The 13,642-nt window shown below is 38.7% G+C and overlaps 1 protein-coding gene across 1 annotated transcript; it reads left to right on the top strand.

Moving 5' to 3' along the window:
- The first annotated feature begins 10,857 nt into the window (after positions 1 to 10,857).
- LOC115754293 (rust resistance kinase Lr10-like) lies at positions 10,858 to 13,642 on the top strand. The gene is made up of 3 exons (XM_030693273.2): positions 10,858 to 11,740; positions 12,340 to 12,393; positions 12,468 to 13,642. The coding sequence occupies exons 1-3, from the start codon at positions 10,951 to 10,953 to the stop codon at positions 13,619 to 13,621; spliced, it is 1,998 nt and encodes a 665-aa protein (XP_030549133.2). The 5' UTR covers positions 10,858 to 10,950; the 3' UTR covers positions 13,622 to 13,642.

The following is a 13,642-nucleotide window of genomic DNA, read 5'->3' as shown; positions in this document are numbered from 1 at the left end:
TGCCAAAATTGAACTAGTGGGCGCCAAAAAGTGACAATAAAATTGTTAAAGCGAGTCGTATTCATTTAAATTATGTTATCTTGTTGAAGTTTGATCTCTCCTCAAGTTGTGCAAAAGATGATGCACTGAAAGATTAAGCAAGCCCATTACCGTTGGGTAGTCAGTAGCCCTCAAAAGTTTGGAGGGAAACTTGATTACTAACCACCAACTTCGCTACCCACCCCTCTCTCCAAGCTTCACATGCAAGAGACTGATACCTCTCAGCCGCTAATAGTTCCTTAACAACCCACAATCACACTTCTTGATCTTGACCTGGTTTCTCTTTTTTCTAGAAACCTTTGATCTGGTTTTTGCTGCGCAGTGCTTTGATGGCAGGTTTTAGATCCAACGATCGTGCAGTATGAGTCGCACGGCTATGAAGATGATGTCTCTCGCTTTGAATTTTGTCTAACCTTGATTTTGTGTCGCTAACCATGTCGCTAAGACCTAGTGCGAGGGCGGAGGTTCGCCGGCACCTCTACAATTGTATTAACGATCACCCACTATTTTTGTTAAGACTAGGTTATAATTTTAGTGTATTAAGTTATTAAGATGCTTGTCGACAGAGGAAAATGATGAGTTAACGACAAGGTTAGGCTAAGCTTGACTGCGCGAACAATAATCTCTGCATAATTTCGACCGATGGAACCTTTGGTTGGTCCACACAAGTTACTTTTCTTGACTTGATTTTGTGTTACCGGTTGACTTGGACGTAACAATGACAGATGAACCCCAGGCGATCTATTCTATTATATAAACCATTCCTTTATTGAGCCTCTCCCCCAATGACCAAGCTAAAACTTCCATTCTTGCATCAAGCAGTGGAGAGACGATTAATTCTCTCGGCTCCATATTGAACTTCCGTGCATTTCTACTAGTATTGCATGTCTTCCTAGTAGGGATGAGTTGCGGTGCAAAAAAGAATCACTTGTGCATTGCTTCATCTTGTAGCGAGGTCCGCAGCATAAGCTTTCCCTTTCAATTGAGTGCGACCTCTATGCATGTACACTAGCTTGTGAACCAAACCTATCCTACCACCGTCGCAGCCTGCCGCCGCCACCAGCCGCAGCTGCCGCCGCTAGCCAGCCCCCCTTGTCCCACCGCCACCGCCACCTAACCACCATTGCCGCCCCCCCCCGGGTGACCGACGTCGACCACCACCGCCCACCAGCTGCCGACTACCGTCGCCTGTCGACTATTGCCGCTGAAGATTTTGTTAATAATATTTCAAAAGTATAAATTTTTAACCGTTACCAAACAAATTTTTCTTATCGGAAGTCAATCCGGAGCAGAAATTGATTTCTTGTAGAGAAGTATTACCATGCGTGCCCTTAGTAGATTCGGCGTGCATTGCTTATTTTTGTTTTACAACCATAAAAGGGAAAAATCGTGTTTCTTCGAGAGAAAAGCATCAGGCTGCGATAACATGGATTCCACGGTGAATAGATTATAGTTGAATCTAAGTGCAGTCTAGGAAATTCGTTTATTCCAGACTTCTTCACTGGCAACTTCCAACGAATAAAAGTGATGTCGTTTACACCTTGCAGTGATTGCGGAAATACATCTTTGACTTGCGTTATAACTTAGCGAGAACTATTACTACTAGAACGACAGATTTAATTCTTCCTTGATTCGTCAGTAGTTCTCATTAATCATTTCCAGTCATCTTGAACGAATTCTCTTGCTTTCTACAGCTAATTCTACATGGATGATCACGGTTAATCTTGCGCTAAATGCAGCAACCAATCTCGCCTTTGTCTTGGGTGTGAGTAGTCCTTTTCTCCTCACACTTATGAAAATCTCAACCAGCCCTACTACAAAAGAAAAAAAATTGCAAGTGTTGAGAAATACTAGCAATAATCAGCGGCCAAATTTTTGCGCATGCTACTTCTTGGCAACAAAATTTATAATCAGAGTCTCATGTGTGTTGATACTACTGATGAATAATTGGATGAGGAGGCCCTAAGCGATTGACGCAAACATTGAAGAGTTCCTACAAGCTCACAACAACTTTGTTCCCATAAGGTACTCTTACTCGGACATCAAGAAGATCATAAATAATTTCAAACACAAGTTAGGTGAAGGGGGATATGGTTCTGTGTACTAAGGAATCCTTAGGAGTGGCAATGAAGTTACAATTAAGATTTTGAACAAATCGAAGTCTGGCAGCCAAGGCTTTATGAGCGAAGTGGCTACAATTGGAAGGATCCACCACGTTAACGTGATGCACTTGTTGGTTTTTGTTTCGATTACTCCAAACAAGCTCTTGTCTATGATTTCATGCCAAACGGATATTTGGATAAGCACATTTCCTATAAGCACGGTGATAATTCTCTTGAATATAAGAAAATGTGTGAGATCTCTCTTGGCATTGCTAGAGGAATAGAGTATCTTCATCGGGGCTGTGACATGCAAATGCTACACTTTCATATCAAGCCTCACAACATTCTCTTAGACCAAAGTTTCACTCTGAAAGTTTCTGACTTTGGACTTGCATGACTTTATCCCGTCGATCACAGCATATTATCACTGATTATAGCAAGAGGAACATTGGGATATATGGCGCCCTGAGCTATTCTATAAGGAAATTGGTGGAGTTTCTTATAAAGCCGATGTTTATAGTTTTGGGATGTTGATGATGGAAATTGGAGGTAGAAGGAGAAATATAAATGCACATGCAGAGCGTTCGAGCCAAATTTACTCCCTGTTGTAGGTTTATGATCAACTCATCAAGGAAAAGGAGGTTGAAATGGTCGATGTCATACAAGAGGAAAGAGAAACAACGAGGAAGATGATAATCACAGCACTATGGTGTTTACAATTGGGCCCGAATGACAGGCCATCAATGAATGGAGTCCTAGATATGCTTGAACAAGATATCAATAAACTACAACTACCTCAAAAACTGCTTTTGTATTCGATGGAGACGCCGATTGACGATGTTGACACTGAGATAGAACTTAATGCCGTCTCATCTTCGTCAAGTTCTCTTATTGCTTCCGACAGTTACCAGTTTGAGAATGACAATTCACGAAATCATGTATTGTGTGATCGTTCCCTTCTTGTAGAACTGAAATGCCAAATAAAAAATAGTAGTATCGATGTATATCATCATTCACTATCTAATCCATGAAGCTTCTACATAAATTTCATATAGAACTTGTGTTTTCTAGTAGACTTCTCACGGCCATATTTGTTTAATGACAATAAGTGTTGTATGGCATTCATTCAATTTCCTTCGCGTTAATGTTTTTGCATTGAGCAATGAGTCTCTCTCCTTCCCATCATCTTGACAGCAGCCACACCTCAAGCAAAGCATAGGGTGTTGAGTAAGACAAGTTAAATTTTTAGGGGCTGACTAAGATGATCATGAAATTATGGAGGGCGGAAGGGAATTTAGCCCAATATTGTTGATTACGATTGGTGATTGCAGTAAATTTAACAATTAGCAATGGTAGGTAGAGGGAGACTAGTATGCAATATTTGTATATTAAGTTTTTGAGAAAAAGGACCAGGTTAGAGCAAGACTCAGAAAAAAAATAAAATAAAAATTAGTTGATCTACAAGATGAATAACTTGTAAAAGGAAGGATTCTGGTTCAATTTTGGATACAAATATTCAATCCGATTATTTTTTGCGATATTAAAATTGATTCAATTTGCCATAATACGTCAAATCTAGACACAGTTGAGAGAAGTTTCCTGCCTATCGTCGGGAAAGCTGTCCATAAATGAATCCGCCAACGTCTTATGTTAGCCTGACTGCAAGTGCAGCAAGTTCTACGTAATTCCCACCAATAAAATAAAACTTAGCTGTTCCACACGTATTTCAATTTTTGTCCGCTTGACTTTGGTTTATTGGTTGACTTGGACATTTAGACTCCAATTCTTTTCAGTCCTGTCATGCATCCCCTTATTAAGTCTCCATCGCATCACTAATTAGTAATTAAAACTTTCATTATATCAGATCAAATAGTATGGATTTGATTAGTTTTCTCCGGTGCACATTTTATGTAACATGTTTTCCTCCGATATAGAATGTATTATTACTAGAGATGAGCCGCGATACAAAGAATAATTACTCGTGCTTCGCTTTTGTCTTGGTCCCCGACATAAGCTATCACTTTCGATGGAAAATGTGACTCAAATGGCTGATAAAACTCGATGCGAGCCAGCTTACAAAAATAATTGCATTGTCTCACATTTGTATGCCGATTGATATTATGTTTGGGAGGGAGTTTAGATAGTTTAGCTTGCCACAACAATTACATTTTGTCTTCTTCTAGCTCTTAGGTTACTGTTGTGTTATTGTACTTCATATATAGTTTTTTCGTGTGAGCCACAGTAATTTATATTGTAATTACCATTTCTTAACTAGTTTACTATGGGATTAGATAGTGTGGGCTGACATGAGCACGGTCGATGATGAAAGGGTCAGGATAAAAACTCTTTAAATAAAGCTCAAGTCCATCTTTTAACCATAATGCATAAATAACACAAATAACGTCATATAAGGAGCCGTCATAGAATGCAATATGCGATGTGCAATCTCATTGAAGCCAGTGATACCGATGGTAATAGAGAAGAAGCTTTTGAGTATTGGATTGCCGTTTTTCCACATCAAGAATGATGGATTCCAAATAAGGTGAGTAAACTTTTTTAGTTCGCAATTCTAATTGTGGTGATCTTGGATGTTGTTCAAACGTTTTAATTGCGGCTTACATCACTCTCTTGCATCCTCCTTCGAGAGGATAAACAAATTGATGAGAGAGCAAGGACAAAAACCGTGGGGGCATGTGATGGACATAGAGAATTTGCCCTCCCGCATTACGCTATTTAGGGTAATGTCAATTAAAATGCTAATGATAACATGTGATCTTGCTACTTAATGTACTCTTAATGGCATGTTATTTCTCGAAATCATCGACTTGTGAATTCATTTTTGAAGAAAATAGTCATATACACGTTTTACAAGGTAGACACATCTGTCTATGTGAGAAAGAACTTTTATCAACATGAAAAGGAGGAAGGTCCTAGACGAAATGATTCTATAAAGCCTATATTTGAAAGAACTCAAGTTCCGTTTTAAAGTTAACGTGAAATTATTGAGGAGTAATTCTATGAAGTTTCTTTGTTTCTTCTTATATTAGGCCACGTTTTATTAGTTTAACTTGATAAACTTTTTCATCTCCGCTGTCTGATTTAAAAAAAAACGTTTTTTGATTTAGAAATTAGCGTGAATTACTCATAACTTCTCTAAGATCTGATATACCATCTAGTTCATTAAGAAAACCATGTCCGTGGGTGGTCCATACCGTAACCCTTATTAAGCTTGGACACTAGATTGGACGTATGTGTAGGTCCATATGCTTGCGAGTTTCCTCTTTGACTCCGGTATGAACCACTCCTCTTTCCTCGCAAGACATTCGGTCCGCAAGTAGTTTTCATTTGTGGCTATTGCCTTCAGAAGTCACTCAGCATTTGGCTGGCCGAAATTCTACTTTTTATTCCCCAATCGCAACATATTTTTATTTTCTTGCAATAGATTTATTTTGACCGGAATTGATCACTCTTTTCGGAAAAAAATTGATGGGGCTATCATATGGTATGCAAGATCGCGGTGATTGTTAAGTTATGCAAACTTTTCATATTGTACATTGATATTCTTGGCACAAGGCCTCATTCTACTACATTTCTTTAGTACTACCCCATGTTTGGTGATCCTGCATTGCATTTCTAAATTCTGTAAGTAAATGTCATTCTTGAACAAATAAGAAAAGAAATTTCCGATGCATGCTAACGTGTTTTCATGATACTGCGTCGAAATTGATGTACTGTGTCGTGAAATGGAGAAGAAGTTTTGAGGGAAGCTAGTTTTTGTTCTTGATTTTTTTCCTCAAGACTATGCATCAATTTTTCCGTGGTCGTGACTCGTGGGGCGAAGAAAGAAGATGGAGAAGAAGGGAGGAGGAAAAAGACGAAGAAGAAATGATTGCATATCAGAAGGAAGTGATACGTCAAAATTGATGTGCTATGTCGTGAAATGGAGAAGAAGTTTCGAGGGAAGCTAGTTTTGTTCTTGATCTTTTTCCTCAAGACTGTGCATCTATTTTTCCGTGGTCATGACTCGTGGGGCGAAGAAAGAAGATGGAGAAGAAGGGAGGAGGAAAAAGACGAAGGAGAAAAGATTGCATATTAGAAGGAAGTGATGCGTCAAAATTGATGTACTATGTCGTGAAATGGAGAAGAAGTTTCGAGGGAAGCTAGTTTTTGTTCTTGATCTTTTTCCTCAAGACTGTGCATCAATTTTTCCGTGGTCATGACTCGTGGGGCGAAGAAAGAAGATGGAGAAGAAGGGAGGAGGAAAAAGACAAAGAAGAAAAGATTGCATATCAGAAGGAAGTGATGCGTCAAAATTGATGTACTGTGTCGTGAAATGGAGAAGAAGTTTTGAGGGAAGCTAGTTTTTGTTCTTGATTTTTTTCCTCAAGACTATGCATCAATTTTTCCGTGGTCGTGACTCGTGGGGCGAAGAAAGAAGATGGAGAAGAAGGGAGGAGGAAAAAGACGAAGAAGAAAAGATTACGTATCAGAAGGAAGTGATGTTCTTTGTTGACTTGACAGGATGCGGAACCAACAATCATGGCAAGAGAGTAGAAGAAACTTTTGCATTTCCCATGGGTGTAAATTTCCAAGATGCGCTTTATATGCAGCTCATTAAACGGATAACTTCATTGACTCCAAAGTCTCCAATACTTAGTCTATGGATAATAATAAAAATTTCTCAGAATGAATCAATTAGGATTTATTAATTATCTTTCGAGAATGACAAAAAAAAATTCCATTTGATTAAGGCCATATGTCGGTTGTGTGCTAATATAAACGTATATAAGTCATCACTTTATCTCACGCAAAAAAAAAAAAAAAGAAAATCGATTTTTTAGATATTTTTATTACTTTATTTATATGTTTTATTTCTTTTTCTTTTTCCAGCGACTGGCCATTGGTGGCCATGAGTGAGCCTCGAGCTTGCCAGCTCGTGTATATGGCCGTTGCCGAGGTTCGGTGACTGGCGGAGGGAGAAGGGAAAAAAAGAAAGAATAGAAAAAAAAAATAAAAAAATGGCCATTAATTTGGGGTTGCTTTTTTTCTTCAATAATTCTAACAGTATCGAGCATATGAGACTCGGACATACAGAAAAGAATATCAAGCATGCACACGAGATGTGAAACAAAGTATAATCTCATGTCGGATGTTTGAAGTAATAAGAAACGGTTGAGCACGATTGAATCTTAATGTTTAGTTTTGTTGAGATGAACGGGTGAGGGTGCAAGTACAAGAGGTTCTGCAACTGAGATTGTGTTGTGAGTTGGGTTTATTAATATATTTCAATTGGCGCACAACTCAAATGAATATGGATCCGATTGGATAAGTTGATGGGCTCGGACTTGAACTTTTTTGGTGATCTCCTCAAAATGAAAGTATCAGATTAGCGTCCAAGATTGATTGGTTGCAGGCTGTCAACATAGATCGGTATCAAGCGAATATGTCAAAGAAGTAATCTCGCATGTAACTCCCCATTGAGGTGGCGGATGTTGTGTTCGTGCCAAGCTTAGTGGAGCTAAGGCCGTTGAAGATGACTCATAAGGTTAGCGAGTCTAACACAATAGGCTCACACGTTTGACGAAGATTTTTTGGGATGCATGTGTGGGAGTATTAGATGAAAGAAGTCTTATGTCAAAGATGTGATGTAATTTGGAGTGGAGCAATCCATTTGTCCTGTTGATTGACTTGGGCTTCTCTATATACACGATTGCAGCCTTGGAGGGCAAGTCCTAAAACTTGTCTCCGTCATGGACTTGAGTCATAAAATTTTCGTTTTGTGCATTGAGTGGTTCGTATTTGATGTTTGATGTTCCAACGATTCCCTTGCAATTATGGACGTACGTGATGACTTCTGTCCTCATCATTTCTCCATATCCTCTTCACGCGTGGCCACGTGGTCCAATTGGAAATCCAGACACTCCAATTTTCATTTTGCTTTTTCGGTCACGCATGGGCTTTGGAAAAGAACGATTACAATTCATGTTTAGGTGATGTCCATTGTCCACTCCTCTCTTTGTTGTGGTGCTGCCGAATCAAAGGATGTCGAAAATTATTCACGTAATCACGTGCTTCACGGAATTCCATGTTCTTTGCTAGTGCAAGCAAGTTCTTGAAGTCAAAAAGTTAAATGGAGCACCAATTTCGTTTGCTTGTCAGAGAGAGCCTCCGATTTTGTTCTTTTCGGTAGATATAAATGTGAAGGGAAAATTATCAAAAAATTTCTAAACCTTTCACACTTTTACCAATTCAATCATAAACCTTTTATGTTTGCCGATTTAGTCCTATTCACCAAAAATCATTGACGTGGATGCCGATTGTCCTACTCAAAAGGATAGTATAGCCTCACTCTAACTATCATTTAGGCGAACGGTTAGTATATAAGTATAGTTTCATACAGTAAAATCTTAAAAAGTTTGTCAGAGTGGATCAATTTGAATTGAGTAAATATCTTCTGAAAATGAGAAAATAGCCCGTCCGATTATGGAAATACTTTGGCTACGGGCTTACAGGAACATACATTAGACCTATTTTTCTGTTCAATTTATAAAATGTATTTTGTACATAAAATGTGTTGAGTGATCTTAGATCTCTCCCATCCCAAAAGCTAGTTGAAAGGATGCGACTTTCACTTACACTTATAAAGTAATGTGGGAAACAATCTCTCCTTCACACATCGGGCCATGGGTCGGAGGCGCAACAACCTGTATCTCTTTCATGTATCTATTGAGTGTTGAGTGGTCTTGGGCTTTTCTTATCCTAAAAGCGAGCTCAAAGGATGAGGTTTTTCCTCACATTTACAAATCAATCACCAGTCCCTTTCACAATCGATACGGGATAATCCCAACAAAATGTAGTTGATACGTTCAACATTCTGCACGAGTATTACAGACGACGTGCTAATGTGATTCTATCGATACTTTTCTTAACTCAACAGTACGGCCACATAAGACACGTCAAAAATCTTGTGACTATTTCAATTCCAACGCGGGAAAGCGTGATTCTCGTTGGCTTCCGGAAAAGCAAATCTTTAGATTCTTCCTCTTTTTTTTTTTTCTCTGACTTTTGAACTCTCTTTTGCATCCGAGCAAAAAAAAGAACTCTGTTCCGCGCAAAGTTCACTTAAATGAAATGTTCACACTTCAACAAATGTTCTTATTTAGTATACTGAAAGTTCTAAAATTTATCACGAAAGTGCAATTAAATTCTAAAACTTATAAAAAATATAATCAAGTCTTAAAACTTGTTCTTGTCGAATTAGCACAATCGAGACTTTCCATTGACTCCGTCAAACTTTGCTAACGTAAAATACCGGCATGGCATTTTTTTTTAATCATCATTTTCTTTATCCAACGCGGCGATGACTTGGCTAAAACATGAAACATAAGTTTAAAACGACATCATTTTAGTCCAAATTTGCTCTCGCCGCTTGGTTTCATACCCCCTCTTTCTGTTTAATTTAGGTTGTTTTCTGATTTAATTCAGACAAGAATTGTATTAAAAATTATATTTGGACCAAAACGAAGTTGTTTTAGCCACGTCATGGCCACGTATGATAGATAAAATAATAATTAAAGAAGTCATGTTAGTGTTTTTCATTAATTAAGTTGAACAGAGTTAACGACATGATTCGATTGCACAAATTTGACAAGTTTTGGGAGTTGATTACACTTTTTGTAAGTTTTAGGGCTCAATTACACTTTCGAAAGTTTTAGGTTTTTCAGTACACTTATCCATTTTTATTTATAAAAAAAACATACTTATGGACAAAAACTTTGGTTTGTTCATTAAATTCAGATTTGTTGGCAGTGTGAGGTTGATTAAGTTACTAAGTAAGAAGGTATGTCGTAGCTAGTGTGGCCTCTTTGTTTAATTGAACTTTGTGCGAAAGAGAGTTCAAAAGTAAGAAAAGCAGGAAAAATGTGAAGACTTATTTTTCGGAAGCCCACGAGAATCATCCTTTACGTGTTCGAATTGAAATTGTTGCAAGACCCTTTGATATGTCTTATGCAGCCTTACTGTTGAGATAAGAAAAGGGTGTAACATCAATAGAATCACATTAGCGAGTCTCCGGTGACACTCATTGAGAATGTTGAACATAGCAAGTACACTTTATGTACAAAGTACATTTCGTAAATTGGATGGAGTTAACGGAAAGATTCGATTATACAAATTTGATAAGTTTTAGGACTTGATTGCATTTTTTTTTTAAGTTTTAGGACTCAATTGCACTTTCGGAATAAATTTTAGGACTTCCAATGCACTTATCGTAACAAATTGGTTCGTGGTATATATAGGAGTACAATAGAAATGGAGATAAAAAGAGATCACCAGTTTGAAATGCTCGCACTAATTGCACGCACTAATCTCCAATCCACATGAAAGGGCATTGGGGTTGCTTTGTCCTTCAATAATTCTTGAAGTATACGTTACTTATGATTCTAGCTAAGAATATTATCCCCGTATCGTGCCCCGTCAATCGTTGCTGTTGGAAAGGGATGGCCAACATTTGCACTGAGTATGTGTAGGTGATTAAAGGGGGTCTCCAATAGGAATGGCCACCGGCCACCGGTCATTCCTCTAATGACGAAACCTCCTCGGTTTGGGTCCTCCTCTTTGATTTCTTGACTTTGCATTGATTTGTTCCCTCGATTGACTTGGGCTTCTCTATAAAGACCAGACGACTCTCAGTCTCCAATCAAACAAGGATCGTCCAATCTTTTTTTCTCAATCTTTTTCTATTGCGCCTCCTCCTCACACACCCGGCAATTCTTTGCCAGTTTCTCTTCGCCCAAAGACAGACGGAGGCATGGTTTATGCTCTCGCCTCCATGAATATCCGTCCAGTGTTGCTCCTCATTCTTGCTCTATTTGTAGCCATGACTTCCGGAGACGAGAGTAGACGGCGGTGCTTCCCTTCATCCTGTGGTGACATTCGCAATATAAGCTTCCCGTTTCGACTGAAGAGTGACCCGAAAGGATGTGGTCTCATAGAGTTGGCTTGTGAAGATAATCGCACCATTTATTATGTTAAGAAGGCCCGGTACTACATGCAGTCTATCGATTATTCCAACCGCCTAGTCAAATTCGTCGATGATGGACTGCAAAGGGATAACTGCTCGTCTCTCCCCCGTTATTCATTACTTGGGTATGGGTACAATGGCACTGCAAGGAACGTTAGTACATTGGTCATTGTGAACTGTTCGGAGCGGGTTGATTCTCCATTCTATATCGCTACTGGTTCATGTGTGAAGGGGCCACACTCTTCCAACACATCATTGAATTGGAACTTGTACGCTTTAGTCAATCCGAAAGCGTCATATATCCAGGATTTTTGCACCATTCAATATTGGACGTGGGTATCATATAATTTTGGGGGTGAAGAGCAGATTAATAGCAGCTCCTACAACTACGAGCGTATCCATAACATCATGGCCGATGGATTTGTTATCCACTTTGGTAATGGTACATGGAAGATAACTTTCTTTTGCTACTTTGATCTCTATCACCGCTTACACTTCAATAGATACTTTCGTTCCCGTCGCTTGGTAAATAGCTACTCGGGAGGTCTGGTTTGCGGAACCCAGTACTACAAGGGCGGTACGCATCGATCTGCAATCAAATTTTACCATAATTTCTGTATACTCTTTCCCTTGCTACTTTCTCTTCGAAACTGGAAAATGAAAGAAATATCTAATATCCAAGAAAATGATGTCAAAATATAGATGATGGTGTACGTCAATGTATACATGTGTCTAGATTATTCTTTTTTTCCACAAAAGGACTAAATCTCCCACTGTAAAAAGAAAAAAAGATGATTCTTGTGCGACCAACCACATGACTAGTTTTTTGTTGGCATAGATTTTGCTTTTTTTTTTAAATTTATTTTCTTAATTAGTTCTTTAATTAGTCACTTAACTAATAATCCAAGACACACTCGCTAGCAATCCTTAAAAGATTGTATCCACGTGTCGATAGGATGAACAAAATTATTTTCATTAAAAAAAAAACACCATTTCTCTAGATTTGTTGACCGCTAATCATGCAAAATGTGTTTCTATTTACAAATGCACGCAGCACACTTCTCATATTCTTTTGGACAGAGTAGCTTGCTACTTCTCTGTTTCCTCGTGAGTTTTGCATTCCAAATTTTTTTTCCTTCAGTTTCTTTTCACATTACTGATTCATTCCTTCCACAGGTGTCCTAGATGATATTGCCTTTTGGACAGCTTGGGATATTGCCATACCATTAGGTACGCCGCAATTAGTTATTCCTACAATAATTATGAATTTTTTTTAATCTCTAACCTATCAAAATTTTCTTCAGTGCCTTTACGTGTAGCGAAGTTCATGATCGGGATGCCGTTTGTTGTGATATTTCTAATCTACAAGTACAGAAGAAGGCACTTAGCAATGGACCGGAACATCGAAGAATTTTTGCAAGCTCATAACAACTTTTTGCCCGTAAGGTACTCTTACTCGAATATTAAGAAAATCACCAGAAACTTTAAGCACAAGCTGGGTGAAGGGGGGTATGGTTCCGTGTACAAAGGAACACTCAGAAGCGGCAATGAAGTGGCTGTCAAAATTTTGAAGAAGTCCAAAGCCCATGGCCAAGATTTCATTAGTGAAGTGGCTACTATTGGGAGAATTCACCATTTTAATGTGGTGCAGCTCACCGGTTTTTGCTTTGAAGGCTCGAAACAAGCACTCGTGTATGATTTCATGCCAAATGGATCTTTAGATAAGCACATTTTCACTGAAGATGGTGATAAGTTTCTGGACCACAAGAAAATATATGAGATCGCTCTTGGGGTGGCGAAGGGGATTGAATACTTGCATCGGGGGTGTGACATGCAAATACTACACTTTGATATCAAACCGCACAACATTCTTTTAGACACGAATTTCACTCCGAAAGTTTCTGATTTTGGACTCGCGAAACTTTACCCCACTGATCATAGCATAGTCTCTCTTACCGCTGCAAGAGGAACTTTGGGATATATGGCACCTGAGTTGTTCTACAAAAACATCGGTGGTGTATCTTATAAAGCGGATGTCTATAGCTTCGGGATGTTGCTCATGGAAATGGCAGGTAGAAGGAAAAATGTAAAGGCATATGCGGATCACTCGAGCCAAATTTATTTTCCTATGTGGGTGTACGACAAAGTCAATGAAGGAGAAAGTATTGAAATGGAAGAAGTCGTGGAAGAGGAAAGGAAGTTGACAAAAAAGATGATAATGGTTGCACTTTGGTGTATACAATTGATCCCCGACCATCGGCCCCCGATGAGCAAAGTCTTAGTAATGCTTGAAGGAGATATTGGTAATATTCAAATGCCTCCAAAACCGTTTTTTTACCCACCGGATGAGCTAGTTGACGATGACAAAGCCGAGATAGAATTAGAAACATTCTCGACTTCATCAAGCGCTCCCATAATTTCCGCTAGTTTCCCATTTGGAGATAGCAATGATGTTTAGAGGACCATGCATAGTTTGATT

This window comes from Rhodamnia argentea, chromosome 7, assembly GCF_020921035.1.
Source record: "Rhodamnia argentea isolate NSW1041297 chromosome 7, ASM2092103v1, whole genome shotgun sequence".
Taxonomy (NCBI): Eukaryota; Viridiplantae; Streptophyta; class Magnoliopsida; order Myrtales; family Myrtaceae; genus Rhodamnia; species Rhodamnia argentea.
Note: the sequence above shows the minus strand (reverse complement) of the source record. Positions and strands in the feature narration are given on the sequence as shown.

What these genes read in the sequence shown, in the direction of transcription:
- LOC115754293 (XM_030693273.2), top strand. Translation starts at nt 10,951, where the DNA reads ATGGTTTATGCTCTCGCCTCCATGAATATCCGTCCAGTGTTGCTCCTC. An exon ending in AACCCAGTACTACAAGGGCG is followed by an intron (nt 11,741 to 12,339) that starts GTACGCATCGAT and finishes TTCCTTCCACAG; the next exon opens with GTGTCCTAGATGATATTGCC. An exon ending in GGATATTGCCATACCATTAG is followed by an intron (nt 12,394 to 12,467) that starts GTACGCCGCAAT and finishes AATTTTCTTCAG; the next exon opens with TGCCTTTACGTGTAGCGAAG.